Genomic DNA, 21,022 nt, shown 5'->3' on the forward strand with positions numbered 1-21,022 from the left:
AATCATTTTGGGATCTAAGAGTAAGCACTCCAAAGATCTGAAATAGACATTGAAATGTTTTTTGAAAAAATTGAAGTAAGTCTATCCTTAAATGTTTTGAACATGCAAAATTTATTAAACATATCATACAAACTTTTTTTTTTTTGCTATTTTGTTTTACGTCGCACCGACACAGATACGTCTTATGGCGACGATGGGAGAGGAAAGGCCTAGGAAGTGGAAGGAAGCGGCCGTGGCCTTAATTAGGTACAGCCCCGGCATTTGCCTGGTGTGAAAACGGGAAACCACGGAAAACCATCTTCAGGGCTGCCGACAGTGGGGCTCGAACCCACTATCTCCCGATTACTGGATACTGGCCGCACTTAAGCGACTGCAGCTATCGAGCTTGGTTAACATACATACATACATACATACATACATACATACATAAATACATTATCATTATAGACCATTATGCCTTTCAGCGTTCAGTCTGCAAGCCTCTGTGAATTTACTAAACGTCGCCACAATCCTCGATTTGCAACTAATGTTGTGGCCTCATTTAGTTATATACCTCTTATCTTTAAATCGTTAGAAACCGAGTCTAACCATCGTCATCTTGGTCTACCTCTATTCTCTTACCCTCCATAGCAGAGTCCATTATTCTCCTAGGTAACCTATCCTCCTCCATTCGCCTCACATGACCCTACCACCGAAGCCGGTTTATGCGTACAGCTTCATTCATCGAGTTCATTCCTAAATTAGCCTTTATCTCCTCATTACGAGTAACCTCCTGCCATTGTTCCCACCTGTTTGTACCAGCAATCATTCTCGCTACTTTCATGTCTGTCTATCCCTTGATAAAATTATTTCAATCCCTTGTTCCTCAACCTGCCCCAATATGTACTCTTGAATTCTAAATTTATCTTTCCTACTTTTTAAAGCTTTCTTTTTTCCTTTTTTTTTTTTTTTTTTTTTTTTTTTTTTCAAATTGCTTTATTTTGCACCAGCACAGACAGGTCTTATGGCGATGTGGGATGCGAAAGGGCTAAGAGCGGGAAGGAAGCGACCATGGCCTGAATTAAGGTACAGCCCCGCATTTGCCTGATGTAAAAACGGGAAACTACAGGAAACCATTTTCAGGGCTACTGACATTGCAAGTTGACAGCTACATGACCCAACCCACGCAGCCACTCACTCAATTTTAAAAGCTCCACTCAAGCTCATTCATCCACTAATGTTATTCCACACCATCTCTACAGTAACAGCTCAGAACATACTGCTTAGTCAAGCAGCTCGTTTCCTTACTCTCAAATCTTCCCAGCACAAAGTCTGCAACATTTTTGTACCACTACTCTTTTGTCGGAGTTCACCAAGAACACATCGTGCTTTCCTTTGGATCTCTTCCATTTCTCGTATCAAGTAATCCTGGTATGAGTCCCATACATAGGAACCATACTCAAATTTGGGTTACATCCTTAATACAACGCTTAAATAACCCCCATAGCCATGTGAAGAGATCTCTACCATTTCTTTAGAACCTAGTTAATATGATTATCCCAGTGAAGTCCTTACATTAACAGTGATCACCATGAGGTACTATCATCCCATTAACACAGTAATTAAACCTGAGAGGACTTTTTCTCTTGGTTAAACTTAAAACCTGAAATCATACCATTATCTGCTGTCCATCTCACAACACTGTCGAGGTCTTTTTGTAGTCACAATCCTGTGACTTATTTACTACACTCTATACAGAATGACATCATCTGTGATTCCAGTTCTTTACTCATATCATTTATATACCCATAAGAAAAAAAAAGTTCCAATAATACTGCCTTGTGGGACCCCAATCTTAATCACTACAGGATCAGAAAATGCTTCACCTGCTCTAGTTCTCAGAGTTCAATTTTCTAGAAATTTAACCACCCATATAACCACTCATTTTTGTCAGTAGTCTCCCATGATCAACCCTATCATAAGCCTTGGATAGGTCAATAGTGATACAGTCCATTTAACCTCCTGAAGTGCAAGAAGAGTTTTACACTATAAATTCTCTTCATTACAGTAGTTTCCAGAGGGCTTAAAATAAATGTTGTGTTTATGCAAGATTGGAAAAAAAAATTGCTTTATCTATGTGCAGTTTCCTGGAACTCACTATTCATCCCTGATAACAATCCTGTGGAGTGTATCTTTTTTCATCTTTACTCTTAAAAATTTATTTTAATTTCCTACTTTTTTACTATTTGTTTTACATCCCACCGACACATATAAGTCTTATGGTGATGTTGGAAAAGGAAAGGGCTAGGACTGTGAAGGAAGCGACCATGGCCTTCATTAAGGTACAGTAGTACCTTGCCTGGTGTGTAAATGGGAAACCACAGAAAACCAATTTCAGGGCTGCTGACAGTGGGGTTCGAACCCACTCCCACTCTCCCCCAAATGCAAGTTGACAGCTACATGACACAAACCATGCAGCCATTCGCTTGGTACTAAGGGAAATAATGGCAAGAAAGATTTTTTCTTCTTTTTTTGCTTTACGTCGCACCAACACAGATAGGTCTTATGGCGACGATGGAATAGGAAAGGCCTAGGAATGGGAAAGAAGCGGACGTGGCCTTAATTAAGGTACAGCCCCAGTATTTGCCTGGTGTGAAAATGGGAAACCACAGAAAACCATCTTCAGGGCTGCCGACAGTGGGATTCGAACCCACTATCTCCCGGATGCAAGCTCACAGCTGCGCGCTCCTAACCGCACGGCCAACTCGCCCAGTGCAAGAAAGATCAGTGTGGGTCATTTTGTGTCTTACAGTTACTGCTAACACATCAGAATATTAAGATGTTTTGTTTTCAGACCGACATTGTAAGGTAGTGATGGGCTCTATAATTAACTTAAAATTTAATTTAAACTGTCAATAACGTATACATAAATTACTTATAAACTTTATTTCTCAATAACTTTATTCCTTCAAATACCATTAGTGTTAAGAAATGCAGGAGAGCCAGAAATTTACCCTGAAAGGTAGTCCTTTAAGGTACCAATGAACCTACTGGTACATATCAATCAAATTTAAGTACCAAATGACGGTCCCAGAAATCAATTCCGTAAACTCCAGCATAGGAGACAATAACCAATCAACTACTGCTAATGCACCTGTATTATACTGTTACCTATTAATCTATTACCTACCATTTTCAGAGATTATTTATCACATTGTGACCTATTTATGGAGTAACGTTTGAATGAGATACTAAAAGAAATTAATGGTTATAAAAAGTAGCTTACTGGATGAAAATCCCACATATGAAGACTACCATGGAACCCATGGATCAACACACTAAGACCATCAGGTCCAAATTTACCACCGCTGAAACCCAATTGCATTTCACTAGCATCTTCACCAAGATATACAGTATCCTCCCAGGTATGAGATGTCTTATTTAGTCTCCATACAATTGCTAACTTATCCATAGATGACGACAAAAACATCATAGGTTGCTCTAATTTTTCACCAGACTCTGAAATCACAAATAATTCAATATCACATAACCTGTTCCATTTTAATCTCTTCTGCAAACAAGACAAATTTTAAATTTCCATTCACTTTTACATTTATTCATGCTTTCCAATGACCACATAAACAAGTGATTAATTCTGTCACATTTTTATTTTTATCCAACCTAAAACATACATTTTTTTTTGCTACTTGTCTTATGTCACACCAACATTGACGGGTCTTATGTTGACGACGGTATAGGACAGGACTAGGAGTGTGAAGGAAGTGACTGTGGCCTTAATTAAGGTGCAGCAGCCCCAGCATATGCTTGGTATGAAAATAGGAAAGCACAGTAAACCATCTTCAGGGCTACCAACAGTGGGGGTTTCAACTTACTTTCTCCCGAATACAAGCTCAAAGCTATGTGACCCAAACCGCATAGCCAACTCACTCAGTCATACATAATTTCCAACTTTTACAACTGTCAGAGGGGTAGCAATGTTTAGCATTTTCCAGAAATAAGTACATTCCATTTAACTCCCAACTACAAAATACTACAGAGAAGTGAAGAGTTAACCTACCCTGAGCACATTTAATACTTAGTTCACCACAATCTTCATAATAATACCATACATTTTACATTCCACTAAGTACTTTTACGGTTTTTCGAGATGCAAAGGTGCCGGAATTTTTCCACGCAGGAGTTCTTTCACTTGTCAGTAAATCAACCGACATGATGACACCATATTTGAGCACCTTTAATTACCACTGGACTGAGCCAAGATCGAACCTGCCAGCAAAGACCAGCGCTCTACCGTCTGAGCTACTCAGTCAGACCATAATCTTCATGAAATAGTTCTGTTAAGATAGATATGATGATTATAAGGAAATTTACCTGGTGGAAAATTAAGGAAATGTTCTGTTCCCAAAATACTGCAACTACATTAATACGCTTGAGGGGCGTGACCAGCACATTGGCCAACAGCTGAGCCCCCACCAAGACTCCGATCCTGGCAAATCCATGGGCAGAATATTCACCTGAGAAGTGAAAAAGTCATGCTTTGTGTTAACGGTAGTCTTTCTTCAGGTTATCCTAACTATTTCAAGAATTGCTGGGGCTGCTTCGGCTCATGCTGGTGTTTGGTTGGGGTTAAAGGTCGTATACACTTCCTGATTAAGAGTTAAAAACTTTACACTATAAATTGAGGATAATTATGTCCACCTTTTCAATACAAAAACAATGTGACGTCATTAACACATCACGTATTTATTACCTTCCAAACATTGGGACCGGTTTTGGCATTATTTGTATGCCATCATCAGCCAAAGGAAACTTTGTGACAAGGCCTAAGTACAATATTAACATAACTTACAATATACATATATATATAAAAATTGAACATATTCTTACATGACTATTAAAATTTGGTGTACACCATAAAACCTTAGATTAAAATTGGTAGCATATTTTATGCGACACATTGTGACTTATTTCCTTTATACAATTATTTGGCTAAAGTTAAAGCTTTTTGTCAGTTTTTATAAATATTACAAAATGTTAATTGAGCATCCAGTAAAAAACTTTTATAACTACTAGGCGTTAAAGATAATAGTGCATTTGTTTGGTCAAAAATACTAAATTGACATGCATTAAAATGAAATCGCCTACTGTTAGATTGGAAAACAGTGACCTGTTTGTACTAGGTATGGGGATAAGTTACATTGTTTAAGGTTAGGTATAATGAGCACGTCAACGCCATTAAATACAGGAGATTTTCAGCTATAGGACAACACATAAATGACTATAAACATAGTTTTCATGTCATCACCCATGATATTGACGTCGTAGAAATAATGGAAAAGGGGCCCTTACTTGACATAACGGAACAATGTTTCATATCATTAGATCAGTATTTTAACCCGAATTATAATCTGAATGAGGTATCCGAAAAACCCACGATATTGTTTGATACGCTCATTTCAGTGATTAACAATCTAAAAAGACCAATAAATCAACCAGTACACAAAATGGTGCGCAATATGCTCATCTACCATCCCCTCCACAATCCACGCCCTCCCGACCAATAACCTCGCATTACCGCGATCCCCCTACCCCTACATAACATGCTCCACCCCTCTTCTAATACTCGTAGTCTGCTTTCTGCCTTTCTGCTAGACAGTTCCTCACCAGCTTCATGGTTTTTCTCTTCCCAGACGGCAGTGGAGGATGCTAAATCGAATTAGGACCGGCCAAGGTAGATGTGGAGCCACTCTCTTCAAATGGGGATGGAAGACATCACCGCAATGTGACTGCGGACAAGGGGAACAGACAGTGGAACACCTTGCATTTGAGTGTCCTTTGCGTAGTTACAGAGGCTCTATTGAGGACTTAAACTGTGTCTCAAACGAAGCTCTTCTCTGGCTATTAAATTTTGACATGGAACTTTAGTTACGAGCTTGAGATGGTAGTTGTATATATTGTAAATAATATTGTATTCATCATACGCTAAATAAATAAATAAGTGCTTAAGGTGAGTTTCTACTTAAATGAAAATAATGCCTATTAAACTTAGTTATTCTTACGCTAATACATAGTATATATATCTCTCTTCTCAGGTCCGTCTTGGATCGAGATATTTCTAGAACCTCAAAGACCTCTAATGTAATGGTCCAAGAAATTCCGGTTCACCAGTCCACTTCTATCAAGTCGATCTACATTTTAAGAACATTGGCATAAAAGACGGAATATTACATATACGAGCATTGCTCAAAGACATTATATTACGAAATAAGAAATTTATTCAATCCAAAATCCACCTAAAACAGAGTGAACCTATAATCAATTCTAGGAGGAACTGTTTTGCTCACTATATATCTTCACTGAAAAAGGGACCTCTATAATGGACAATTAATGTTTTAAAGTTTAAAATATCAGCCGAATTTATCATTTTATTTGACTTGTTATTAAATAACCAAACTATATTTACGCAAGATATAGAATTACTAAAGACTTACAATGTAACTTATCCCCATACCTAGTACAAACAGGTCACTGTTTTCCAATCTAACAGTAGGCGATTGCATTTTAATGCATGTCAATTTAGTATTTTTGACCAAACAAATGCACTATTATCTTTAACGCCTAGTAGTTATAAAAGTTTTTTAAAGATTGAAAATTGTTATCTGGATGCTCAATTAACATTTTGTAATATTTATAAAAACTGACAAAAAGCTTTAACTTTAGTCAAATAATTGTATAAAGGAAATAAGTCATAATATGTCACATAAAATATGCTACCAATTTAAATCTAAGGTTTTATGGTGTACACCAAATTTTAATAGTCATGTAAGAATATGTTCAATTTGTATATATTATACATATATATATATGCATGTTGTAAGTTATGTTAACATTGTACTTAGGCCTTGTCACAAAGTTTCCTATGGCTGATGATGGCATACAAATAATGCCGAAACCGGTCCCAATGTTTGGAAGGTAATAAATACGTGATGTGTTAATGACGTCACATTGTTTTTGTATTGAAAAGGTGGACATAATTATCCTCAATTTATAGTGTAAATCTAGATTCAATACGGACCAAAATGAAGTTCTTAACTTTAAATTAAAAACTTTATCATGGTCCATATTGAACAGAGAATAACATTTGTATTGAAAAGTTGGACCTTTGCAATTTATTTTGCTGTCTGTTATACATTTCCAGATGCAGAAGACTTTTCAGGTGAATATTCTACCCATGGACTCACCAGGACCAGAATCCCAGCGGAAACCCAGCCGCCAAGCCAATGTGCCAATCACACCCCTCAAGCACATTAATACAACTACAGCATTCTAAGAACAGAGCATTTCCTTAATTTTCCACCAGGCTATGAAGAAGAAACTAGGGAAAAAGTGAAAAGAAAAATTTCATACTGCTTAGAGCTCTCCCAAGTTCACAGAAAAATTTATGCCTTCCTCGAAATAGAACGTGGCATCACGCAGGGCCATTGCCATTCATATCTGAGGGCTCATCAGCTTATTCACCATGATAAGCCCTAGCCATTGGCTGTAATGGCTAAGCACATTAAAGTGCTGACACTGTAGTGGATACACATGGAATTGGAATATAGATGGGTTCAGATCCAACTGATGGCCATCCCTGAAATGATTTTCCATCTCTCATGCTGAGATGTTATCTTATTCAATGTTCAGACCATTTCCTTCCCAATTAATTACAAATACACACACTACAATGCACATCAAGTTATTGTATACTATTAGAGAGAATTCACACATGCAGTTAGTACACAGAAATCTAAAGAACAACATATATCACAAACTCTACTTCTAAACACCCTCTAAACTACTACTTAATTCCAGACAAAATATGGGTATTTTTAGCAAGTTTTTGAAGGGAAACTAGTTCCCTTTATCCTTGCTGTATGGAATACCCATTTTTACTCCCATGTGCAAATATAATTTGTGATATCCTAAGGATAGGGCAGGCTGGGGACTTGGGAGCGTATAATCAGATTGGCAAAGATTGAATTTCACTTATATTCTAAGACCCTTCATTATACATAAATATATACAAATATACATAATCATATACACTTCTGACACCATGTACTATGACACCATGTACTATGACACCATTTAAATCTCAAATCTCTTTTCAAACTTCAGAACTTTCTGCGAGTCTTTTTTAAGCCTTTATATTACACACAAGAATATATATGTTCACTGGTTGAATACTTAACAATGGGATGGAGCCAATCTCCGTACAGTTGAGGTCTTCTCTCTTCTTTTCTTCTTTCTTATTTGCTAGCATCCCTGGAACCCGTTACTTCAACGGCGAGGTGAAACTTCCCCAAATAAGAATAACAGCTGGTTTATATTGATTAAATTCCAACACCTAATTGACTACTGGTGTGGAAAACCCTGTGATCATTCACTAGCGAATCACACTCAGTTCAAGAGCCTATTGTTCCTCTATCTTGCTAGTACTTTTAGCTAACACACTTGCAGCTCTACTCAAAGTTTACCAGCACCATTAACAGTTCTCCCTGGCCATCTAACTATCTGTTCGTGGAGAGACAGGGCCTTCAGCCAACACAGTCAAATAGCCCAGAGTCAAAAAGCCTTGTTGTTTACGAGATATCACTTTATATACCTTCTCCATTTCCTTCGAGAACACTCCACTGAACAATGCATCACCACCATTAGTCACTCATACATGTCACAGTCTCACTTCTTTGATTGGTTCCTTAGCATGGGACCTCCTTGTTACGTTGCAATTACACACGACGTTCTCGGACATTTTGGAAGCTTTCCATATATCCCTTACACGTGACATCCACAAGAAATATGCAATTCGCTTGCACAAGTATCTTTTGTAATATTGAGTCACCACTCTTGCTTACATGTTTCAACGCAACATAGAATGTTCTGATTCTTTCTTTGAAATATTCTTTCTATCATTCTCATTATTATTATTATTATTATTATTATTATTATTATTATTATTATTATTATTAATAATAACTATGAACTGTGAATTATACAGACTCTCCTGTAATTTCCCTTCATATTTACATGTGTTCATACAATTGCTACTCCTCATATCACAGGTTTTATACCCTGGAAGTCGCGGATTCGAATCTCATTCAAGTTCGATCGCTCACTCCTTGATACGCGAGAGGCGCGTTGTGAGCCCCATTCACGACATCTCCCCCGCACAGGAAGAAGTGTTTTGCGTCCTCTTGACGCAAACACTTCTCTCAGACACTTCTATTTTCTCATACTTTCCTCGGATGTGGATTTTCTACCCTGTATGGCATTTAAACTCTACCCTTCTCTTTATATCTTGGGCTACTGGGTGTGTGCACTCTTGCTCTGTTTTCAATCTCAACTACACTAGCTTCTTCTGATTTTCATATACTAGGGCGACTACCCGATAGTCTTGGTCTCTCAAAATGGACCACTAGGTCATTTTCTTTAACCCTATTCTCATTGACAATTTTCCGCTTAAAGCAAATTTTCGTGCAACAACCAGTAGCATGATCCCAATGCTTTTTCTTACATATTCCCGAAAAACATGGACAGCATTTACAAGATGTCAACAAAATTATTGAAGCAACTATTGTCCACACTATGATTTTATACACATTTACATCTGTATATAACTGTTTTGCATATAATTCCTTTTCCAATACTAAATTTTCCACATCCTCTATTTTGACACGTTTTTAACATCGTCGATGTTGTAATTTTGTATCACTGTTAACATGTTCACAACATTCATACTCTAATAAAACATCTGGTATTACATCCTTTTTATAAGTTGTGTTAACACTACCTGTGAACCGTATCTTACTATTCGGTCCATAAATGGTGCAAGGTTGATACACTGTAATTATCCCTACATTTACCAAGTTTACATTATGTGTTTCATCACAAACTAACGGTTACCTTTGTAAGTTCTGGAGTCAAAAACAGATATTTATTGTCACTTTCAGGTAACCATACAAACTGATTAACTTTAATTAAGTTTTTATTACATTCTTTTGGTGGTGGTGTTGTCCCTTTCAATAAAGTTAAAACACAGTCTTTTTCTCCATGCACCAATTTTAGCACATACCTACATTTACACAATCTGTGAATTTCATCTACCTGTTTACCGTCTCTCACTTGTTCTTTAGTTAAATATGCATATAACTGCTGTTCTGAGTCAATAATAATGAAGTCTTTTTCTACCCTGATATGAACATTTATTTTACATTATTTACATTATTATCACTGTCTTTGATTAGCGTGGGCAAAGGAAGTACTTCATACAACTGAAAGTTTCTCTTGTCGCTCAGAGGCATAACCGCTAAATACACCAGCATGTTTTTGTTCATGAATGCATTTACAGTTACAATCTTGTAAATTAAATAATTTTGGGCCATATCCAACTCTAACGGGAGGGTCATCCCTTGTGGAAACTGATCTTGTAATTTCCTATAAGCTTTCAAAATCTCAGAAGGGCTTAGAATTTGCATATGAATTATCCCTAACTGTACATACATTATCCCGGATGATATCACCTTATACTGATCATATACTTCCGAAATGAGATCCTCTATTTCTATTAAATGCCGATTAGTGGCAATCTCAATATCTAACTGAGTGAACTCTCATCTCAACTGACTCGTTTCGTTTCCCAAAAACCCTTTTATTTGTTCTAAATTCTTATTTAATTTTGTTTGCCGTTATGTCATACACAGTATTATTCATTGACTGCAGTGCAGACTTTACGACAATCATCTGTTCTTTCACAAGTTCAAGTGTCGTAAGCTGTTCTCTAATTCCAAAATTTTACTCTGATACATCTCGGCATCATCACTATCTAATGTTCCAAATAGCCTTTTCGATAACGCACTAATAAAATTAAATAAACCTCTCTTTTCTCGTTTTACTGTATTTTTAGTAAACTGTTTTAAGGTGTCTCATAAGTCTTGTACCCTCTGTAAAGGACTAACTTCCATCTGCACTTCGTGTTGGCAGGTAAAGTTTAATTCACTGAGTCTTTTGTATGTTCTTTCTAATTACTGTGTATGCCTCTGCTAATTTACTTAAGTTAACATGAGTGACCAATTTCCACTCGGTAGTAGACAACTGCACATTTCTCTCATCTTTGAAATATATCCCTGGAGTTTTCTCATAAGGAGTTACCTGAAAATCTATTCCTTCCCCAACTATTTATCCCGAAAAATGTACTATAATTACTACATAAATTATACAACACACCTTGAATGTAGTTTATGCCTTCTTGTTCCTTACAGGTGACCTGTAAAGAAACGTTTCCATTGTACCATAGCGCATCGAAGAGGAAGTGCGAGATCTTCACGAGTTACTGTGGACCGCCGCACAGATGCCACTGCCATTCACAGTGATGACTGAGCGCAAGGATAACAGAGGCATTATTGGGACTACTACATCAAAATCTACTAAGAAACTCAAGCATGCAACTTACGTTTGAAAATGATTTCATCTGCTGGACATTTTGAAATATTTCTTGGATGATTTCACTGCCTTCGAAGTAACCAGCTCCCTTCTTATTTCATTCGTGCAGAAGAAGAATCGACATTTGAAGTAGTGAAATACTAGTTTTGGTAGCAAACACAGCACACGATCTTCACAGCACCCCGAATGCGATGACTCCACTTTAATAACACCTCATTTATCCAAGCACTCGAAGAAAGGATCACCCCATAAACTATCCATAAACGATAGCTTTTCCACAACAGCATTTTCAACTCGCAACAACATATTATAAACACTTTCTGACGCATACGCGAGATATGTAGTGCTTTGCATTGAGCCGTAATCTTTAATTAGTGTAAGGGAAGCAGGCACATTATCGGTCGGTTTGCCGAAAAGAAAATGAAAACATAAATCACACTGAATCACTTCGGAAATATTCCGCACTATGTATCCGGCTAAATGATACACTAAGTACTCTTTGCTACAATTCCGCCCACTTAACTCAGGTAAACTGTTTTTTTCAGTCTGGTATTTCAATATCATGTTCGATGTTCACAATTTTTTCCCGGATTTCATCTACAGCTTGTGTCTTCACTGTATGATTTTTACTTTCAATTTCTCTTGCAAGAATATGCATTTGATTAACAAGAGACGTCAATGGGGATTCAGCTCTGTACTCACAGTTTCCGCCAGACGATAAGGCAAGTTTAGTCGGTATGTAAATAGATTGCAACATGTGTAAATGTAGAAAGTCAATAGTGGATGGATGATCATCACAACTTAGTGATCGCAGGATACCAAAATGACGTTCTAGGGGATCTTGATTAAATTTTCCTGTCAAAACATAGCTATAATTGCGTTCCCACAAATATTCAGACACTTCTAAGGTACTTTTCACGGTAACTCTTAAAGACTCCAGTGTCCTTTGTGAAGCGAATGAATTTTGAGTATCTCTGAGAACATTCTGCCATTTAATTAAAGTTTCATGTGCCTGTGATCCTTTATACAGTGCTTGAGTAGGAATAGCTGAATTTAATGCGTCAATCAGACAGTTTAAATCGCTTGTGAAAATTTCTGTTTGTTTACTGTCTTCTAAACCCTGTGTTTTAATACCCCGATAGAATGCTATACCATTAGCGACTGATCTACTGAATAGTTGAAATGCCAGTCTTACATTCATTCGCTGAAAGGAATTAGGATCCAAGTGGGCAAAGGTCAGTTTGTAGCAAACTTTCAATCCGGAAAATTCAGCAGACGAGTCACATTCGTAAACTTTCCTGTAGAATGAATAATCAACAATATTGCCATTATAACTAGCCTGTCCTTTGTCATGAAAATGATTTCTTGCACATTTAAATATATGTGGCGCATCTGAAAATCCCCATAATTTTCTGTTTGAGTCAGCTGGATTGAAAATTTAGATTCTTTATGTTACCAGATATTCCTAAGCATTTCCACAACTTTTTATTCAACTGGCTACCATCCGATGTGAAACCAATGATTCGGACACCTACTTGCTCTAATTGTATGATGACTTGAATGAGAATGTTTGCAATTATATCACCAGGGGTGGCGTTCCAGCTAGCATATTTCTCTATGGGTTGTATCCAGTTACAGTATATAGAAAAGGAACAAACATAAAAACCAGAGCACAATTTGAAAACTGACCCTTGCTTTTATCGTCAGTAAATTTCCCCAAATCAACAAAACCATGCACTTGCAACGATTCCGAGTTAAAGCAAATTTCTTCTCGTAACTTTATCTCGTCAAATATCAACATACCTAAGCGTACATGTTCGTCCTTTCCATTAAAAAAATATGCTATGGCAGCGGTAGCATGCTTATTTATGCCGTACGAACATTTTAGGCCCTTCACCAAATTTCTCAAGTGGGATTCAAAGGCAAAAGCAGCAGGTCATGATTTAAACAGTGCCGATAATCCTTGGGAGACTTTATTTTTTAAAAGAAGTGCATCAAGAAGAAATTCATCACTATATCTCATTCCTTTTTTACTTTTCACCTGACATTTCTTTAACATTGTATCGACTAAATTTTTCTCCTTTTTGCTGAGAGAACCGAATTGTTTTGACCGAGTGAAATTTCTCTGATTTTATATCAGAAATGTTTTTTTTCAAGCAAATGTATCTTAGCTTTAGCGACATTGAGTTGATTCTGCGTTCTAATGAAATTACGTTTCTGATTCTTCAATCTCCTCTTCTTTTATAGCGCAATTATTTTCCTAGCATCTGTGACATTAGAGCTATCTTCAACTGCTCAGCATACAGGTTGATCACTATCATTAATATTTACAATCTGTTCAGGGCATCCATTAGAGAAATCTCGTCGTATGGATTGCCTATTCGTGGGAGAGTTGAGTTTCTTAACTGCCTTAGAAATATACTTCGGTAGATTAGGAAATATGTGAGGAAATGCTTCTGGTTTTAATTTTCAGCGCTGTCTTGGTATCTCTACTCTTTCACCATTCACCATAAACGAATCTAATTTTACTAGAAAGTAATCGCAAAAATGAATGTCACACACGAAACAGTTATGAGTTAATTTTCGGTCTTGTCTATGGATAGCCTTCTCCCACTTCAGTAAAACACCACTCTCTTTAGGGGGCCTAAAGAAATGCCTACCTGAAGATGATCGGTTGTATCCAGATCTGCAGCCGGGTACAAAACACGAGGGTATGATGTGGTAGTTTCCTCCCACACTGATATACGTTGCCTTATAGCACAATAGTGACAAAGACCGAGGTGTTTAAAACATAACACTTCTCACACCACTCAATCATGAATACACTAAAAATGCAAACTGTCGAAACATCTCTGACAGCAACAATAATGAGCAATAAAAATTACTACAACTGAAGGCGAATATAACGTGGGCTAATGGCCAAGGATCTATGTTGACAAAACAATCGCCTGTGCTGCCACCAAGCGGGTGTCCCACCAACCTCTTGAGCTCTCTTACGGGCAAACGGAGATGTTGCACTTCCTCTTCGATACGCTATGGTTGTACTGTACTGTACTGTACTGTAGGAGTACTATATTTATGCAAAATTTGCAATTACATATGTTTCACTGAACTTCAAACACTATAATAGTAACTCACTTCTAATGCGGGTTATGTTCACCATGTCATGTGGTACGCACATGGTATTACCCTAATGAACAATTCCCATGCCGGGGTTTGTACCCCGCACTTGGTTATGTCAAGTGCAGGCACCACCATATTTCATATCGCTGTCCTAATTTGTACATCCCTGTTGGGTCGTTATGTCATTTCGCTCCCGTATACGTAATTGCTGCAGTAAGGTTTGTTCGACTCGCTCTATTATCAGTGGCAAGGCTTGCCATGTTTACAACAACTCCTGTCACAGGCTACGGTCTCCCGTTATCTGCTGAAGTACAGTTATGTTAGCCGTGACTGGTAATTAGTCACTCATTCGCCCTTTCAATATTGCAATTCCTTACTCAGTAAACCTACTCTCACATCATATTATGGGTATAATTTTCACTTTTAATTCAGCTGGAGCTTTTCTGTTCACCTTGTCATATGCACACGTTAAATTATCATATCTCCCTGACTATTACTACTCTATGGGATCTAACTCTTAGTCTTGTTTCCCTGGTGCGAGATTGACGTCTAGGTTGGGGCTCTCACTAACCATAACCTTTCTGACGTTTGTCACGATAGCACGCATTGTGTTCCATTCCACCAATTATTTATTGGCCCCTTGGTTAACCAGGTTCGAATCTCGCAATCCTTCTCAATGAAATTTAGGATGTGACTTGGCGGAGTATTTCAAATGAACTCTACCACCAGCCATCGCTATATTCAAAACGCCGTTGGGGTATGAGAGAAGTGTAACCTACCGCGACCTAAATTGGAGCCAATTCTCAACCCTCTAATTCATTTTTGACCCATTACACATACAGTTTTAACTGGTTCTTGTGTACTTTGATTAATTTCCCTTTCTTATTAATTTTCAACAAACAGTTTACACCAACAATTCGTTCTATCTCGTACGGTCCTCTGCAGGGCTTTTCGAGCTTCTTCAACCTACCACGCCTCAAAGTTTCATTCCTTAATAATACCTTGTCCCAACTCGAAAGATTATCTCATATTGTGCCTTATCGTACCTTTGTTTCTCTTCCTCTTTACTCTGAATTAGAGTCTTTCATGTGATCTCATGGTTTTCCTGTAATCTACGGGTTAGGCCTTTGATTACATCCTGATGCTCATTATAAGTAGGCTCTGGTTTCCTCTGCAAAATTCTTGGTATCTTAGTCTTTCATCTGAATATTAATTCATATGGCATGAACCCAGTGTTACTATGTTTTGAAGTATTGCACACAAAGGTAGCTGTTGGTAAGTATTCGTCCAAATCGTTCTGATCCTTACACACGTAATGGCGCAAATATTCTATGATCACGCTGTGTGATCGCTCTATACTTCCGTTTGATTGCGGCCTAAATGCCGTGATATGGACCTTTTCAATTCTTAAAATTTTACATAACCTCTTAAAAGTCTGGCTCATGAAATTACTTCCCATGTCTGTCAAGATTGTAGTAGGAATTCCAAATATACTGATTAAATTCATCACTAATGTTTTTGCCACCGGGTCAGCATCCTGATTCACCATCGGACTGGCAATTAAATATTTTGACAATTGGTCCTGGCAGGTAACTATGTACCTGTTTCCCTTCTCTGCCGTGACTGGTAGTGGTCCCACGACATCGATTGCTACCTTTCCGAACACCGTACTGGGTGTGTCCGTTATACCATAGGTGCTCTAAACTCTGGACCCATAATTTTATTTTTCTGACACGAAGGACATAAGCAGATAAACGCCTCTACATCCTTCTTCATATTTGGCCACTGTATAACATCTTTAATTCGCGCTAACGTTCTCGTAATCCCTTGATGTCCTCCTACAAGGGACGTATGGGCATCACCAGTATGGCTAACTTTTCTTCCTCAGTTAGATCGTTATGCTCACTAACAGGTGAATCACTTTCTTCTTCCTTGGACTCTGTTCTAGGTCTTAGACAGATCGCTTGGACTTGAGCAGTTTTCATAGTTATGTGGTGTTGCTCACCCTTTAGTATGACACAACCTTCTTTAAAATTTATGATACTGTCCTTGAGTATATTTTTGCCTACTATCCCGTCATACTTGAGCTGTACGTTGTCACCCACTATGTGAAAGTCTGCATTCGACTCTCCTATTGGAAGTCGTACGGTGCCTCTAGTTCTGATTTTCTCTGAACCTACGAACTTTAATTTGAGAGCAGGTTCCCTAACAATCATGGCTTCCCTTGGCACTACCTGCCTCTTTATGAGGAACATTTCGCTCCCGGTATCCAGTAGAAACTGAAGCAGGTTCTTCTGACCTCGTATTCTGGCTTCTACGGTGCCTTCTAATGCACTCAAAATATCCCTATTAGTCACACTTATCTGACATACACTTAAGCCCACTGGGTACATTCAATCTAAAATCTCTACGTACCCGTCTCGGTAATTAATTATGCTCTCTTGCAGAAGGTCTCTTCCTATGAGGCCATCTGACGAATGTCGAAATTCATCTCCGACAACATGAAATTCAGGGGAGGAATCCCCTATGTGCAATATAATGTACCCCTTAGTGCGTGACATTCTTCCTGTCACACCCGAGAGCTCTACTATCGGTTTACGGTAGTGAATCTCTTTCTTCGATACACGTTTCTCCCAAATTAAGTTAATGTCAGCCCCTGTATCTACCAGAAATTTGAAGGGCTTAACCCGCTCTTTAGTATGTACCAGTATAGAACCTGTTCTGTCGTGTTCTCTGAGTGATTGTTCCCGTTCTCTGACCGACTGGTCTCTATTCATCTGTTGCGGAGGACTACGCGACTTTTCCGCACTTTTCTGGGTTGCGGTCTCTACCATGGGCCTTTGCTTCGTTGGGACTTGTCCTTAGGCCCGTCACGGGTTTGTGATCTCGTGCTTTCGTTAAACAACTCGCTATGTATACCCCTGATAGAATTCCCTTATTTTCTATTACACCTTCAGCCATTCTTTTGTCCATTCTCACCTCGTTTTAGCGGTCCCTGCTTAGTTTAAGCATGTATCTAGGGTCCCTTTTCCCTTCACATACTGTTTCGGCCCATCTACATCTACATATTGTTTATCCCTTTCATGTCCCTTCTGTTGTACTCCCGGGGTTTGGATTTCCCGTTTTCAGTCACACTACTTTCTTTTTCTGTTCTAACGTTCTAATATTTGCGCATCCCGGCTCTTAACAAGAGATTGTATCTTTCGTCTCTAATACACTGCACAAAGCTGGTCTTCACCAGTTTCCGTACCGCTCATACCTGGTGTTTCCTGGAAAGCAGCGGCTTGCCTTGGACCATTGTGTTTCACGGTTAGGTTCCCATACGATCAATTCTGTGCGCCCACTGTGCAATATTCTCGCCCTTGCTCTGTCTCGCGGCAAACAATTGGCACACATAAAACTCTACGGTTCGTTTCTCGGAGTAGTACTCTTCTAAAGCTCCTTTGATATCGTCCCACGTTTCTGTATCAGCTAGCACTAATAATTTACTACACGCATCCCTCGTAATCCTTGTGAGTATTAATTTGTAAAATAATTCACGATCTTCCGGCCTAACTAGCCCTATCACCGTTTCAACATTTTCACAAAATTCCTGTAACCTCTCTGGGTGTAACCCATCAAATTCAGCCCCTACGAGTTTTAAAGCTTCTGTTACTGATAGAAAGCGGCCATGCAGCACTCCGCTTGTATCATGCATTACGTCTACATTGCTACAGGTGGGACTATCAATCCTATTTGACCCTTCGATTATAAATCGACTTTTGACTCACCCTCTCCAAATACACCACCGGTTTCCAAGCTGGATTGACTACTCCCAATATCTGCTGATATCTGTTTTCTTTTGCTGGTTCAGCCTCCAAGTGACTCGACCTCCTTCCTTTCCCGTTGCTTTCCTCACAATGTACCTCAAACAGCAATCATACACAATTACAATTCAATTTGCTTATATTTCCGATCACTAAGCAATGCTTACGGTGATCGTAATTATACTTATATATCTGCACACCAAATGAACACCAATTTCTTTTTGTAATTTATTGCGAATTAATTATTATACCACAAGCTGACACCAATTTTTTTAAGTCCACCTGTCATATCCTAAGGATAGGGCAGGCTGGGGACTTGGGAGAGTATAATCAGATTGGAAAGGATTGAATTTCACTTGTATTCTAAGACCCTTAATTATACTGTACATAAATATATACAAATATACACAATCACATACAGTTCTGACACCATGTACTATGACACCATTTAAATCTCAAATTTCAAACTTCAGATCTTTCTGTGATTCTTTTAAGTTTTTATAATACACACAAGAACATATATGTTCACTGGTTGAATACTTAACTACCGGATGGAGCCGATCTCCGTACAGTTGAGGTCTTCTCTTTTATTTTCTTCTTTCTTCTTTGCTAGCATCCCTGGAACCCGTTCCTTCGATGGCGAGGTGAAACTTCCCCGAATAAGAATAATAGCTAGTTTATATTTATTAAATTCCAACACGCAATTGACTACTGTTGTGGAAAAGCCTGTGATCGTTCACTAACGAATCTCACTCAGTTCAGAAGCCCATTGTTCCTCTATCCTGTTAGTACTTTTAGCTAACACACTTGCAGCTCTACTCAAAGTTTACCAACATCATTAACAGTTCTCCTTGGCCATCTAACTATCTGCTCGCGGAGCGACAGGGCCTTTGGCCAACGCAGTCAAACAGCCCAGAGTCAAAAAGCCGTGTTGTTTAAGAGATATCACTTTATATACCTTCTCCAATTCCTTCGAGAACACTCCACTGAACAATGCATCACCACCATTAATCACTCGTACATGTCACAGTCTCACTGTTCTTTGATTGGTTCCTTAGCATGGGACCTCCTTGTCATATTACAATTAAACACGACGTTCTCAAACATTTTGGAAGCTTTCCATATGGCCCTTACACGTGACATCCACAAGAAATACGCAGCTCGCTTGCACCTTTCTTAATATTGAGTCACCACTCTTACTTACAAGTTTCAACGCAACATAGAATGTTCTGATTCCTTCTTTGAAATATTCTTTCTATCATTCTCATTATTATTATTATTATTATTATTATTATTATTATTATTATTATTATTATTATTATTATGAACTGTGAATTATACAGACTCTCCTGTAATTTCCCTTCATATTTACATGTGTTCATACAATTGTTACTCCTCATATCACAGGTTTTATACCCTGGAGTTCACTGATTTGAATCTCGTTTGAGTCCATTCACTCACTTCTTGATATGCAAGAGGCATGTCACGAACCCAGTTCACGACAAATTGCATATGCACAGTTTACTCTTCAGATTACGAGCATATTAAAAGCAGCAAAAATGTTTTAGGTAGATTCAATGTACAAACATTCCAAATGCATTGGCTGGAATTTATTTCATGAGGTGAGAGCTGTGTCAAGTGACTCAGCTAACAAATAACAGATTAGAAGTTGCACAACTATCAAGACAAAATCAAACAGTATATTAACAATCATATTTATGAAAATAAACAAATTAAAATTGTAACCTAGACATTAAAAATAAGGTGGAATAAGTAAAATAACGTATCTAAGATTTTAGATGGAGACTACACAATCTAAATCATAGAAACGAATCTTAAATAATTACCAGAAAATTTTGCTGGAGCCCAGTTAATCCCATAGACACCACCTTCATGGCCAGTCAAAACAGCATCCATCTCCACAGCATAAAAGCAACCACCTGCATAGAATACTCGATTTTCTAACTTAATTGCCTTCTCAGGAACCATATTGCCAACAGAACTGTGCGTCGAGGGTTCCTCACATATGGAGAGTCTCCATAAACGAATCGTACAATCTTGGGATGCACTAGCCAGCAACAGATCACCTGAATCTGCACACAGAAAACAGAATAAACAAACCTTCTATATCACATAACAATTACAGTAAACAGTAAAACAGTAAAACATGAATAATAATGCACCTGTTTATTACATGATCTGTTAGTGCTCTTCCACTTAGACAAGAATTTTGCCACAATGGTTGAACCTGAGCAACCGACCAGCCTGAACTGCAGTGCAAGTCTTGAACAGCAAACTATCACTGTGCATTTTCTGTAGATCTTCAATTATGCCATAGACACCTTTGTAGTGTCAACTGAACAGGATCAATTTAACCACTTGAAGCTATGCCCATTGGTTGTGGCAGCAACCAGGAACCTAGAGAAGCTGGGTCCCATTATTTCATGCTACGCATTTTCCCCACAGCGTTGCACCCCTAGGGCAATCAAAAGTTAAAAGGATTGAGTGGGGGACCACCCTTAACAGGCATTTGACGTTTGTTCAAAGCCATGCCTCAAAACATTCTCCCAAAATACCATCAACTCTGATCAGGGGTTACTGCAGCCGACCAT

The 21,022-nt window shown here is 38.2% G+C and overlaps 1 protein-coding gene across 1 annotated transcript in view; it reads right to left on the bottom strand.

Moving 5' to 3' along the window:
• Elp2 (elongator complex protein 2) overlaps nucleotides 1-21,022 on the bottom strand; it is a 273,780-nt gene that overhangs the window by 158,586 nt on the left and 94,172 nt on the right. Inside the window, exons 4-5 of the mRNA XM_068226276.1 lie at nucleotides 20,258-20,503; nucleotides 3,266-3,498 (exon numbers count right to left, since the gene is read on the bottom strand). Coding sequence (XP_068082377.1) covers nucleotides 3,266-3,498; nucleotides 20,258-20,503 — 479 coding nt within the window. The remainder of the gene's footprint in view (nucleotides 1-3,265; nucleotides 3,499-20,257; nucleotides 20,504-21,022) is intronic.

This window comes from Anabrus simplex, chromosome 2 (assembly GCF_040414725.1).
Source record: "Anabrus simplex isolate iqAnaSimp1 chromosome 2, ASM4041472v1, whole genome shotgun sequence".
Taxonomy (NCBI): domain Eukaryota; kingdom Metazoa; phylum Arthropoda; class Insecta; order Orthoptera; family Tettigoniidae; genus Anabrus; species Anabrus simplex.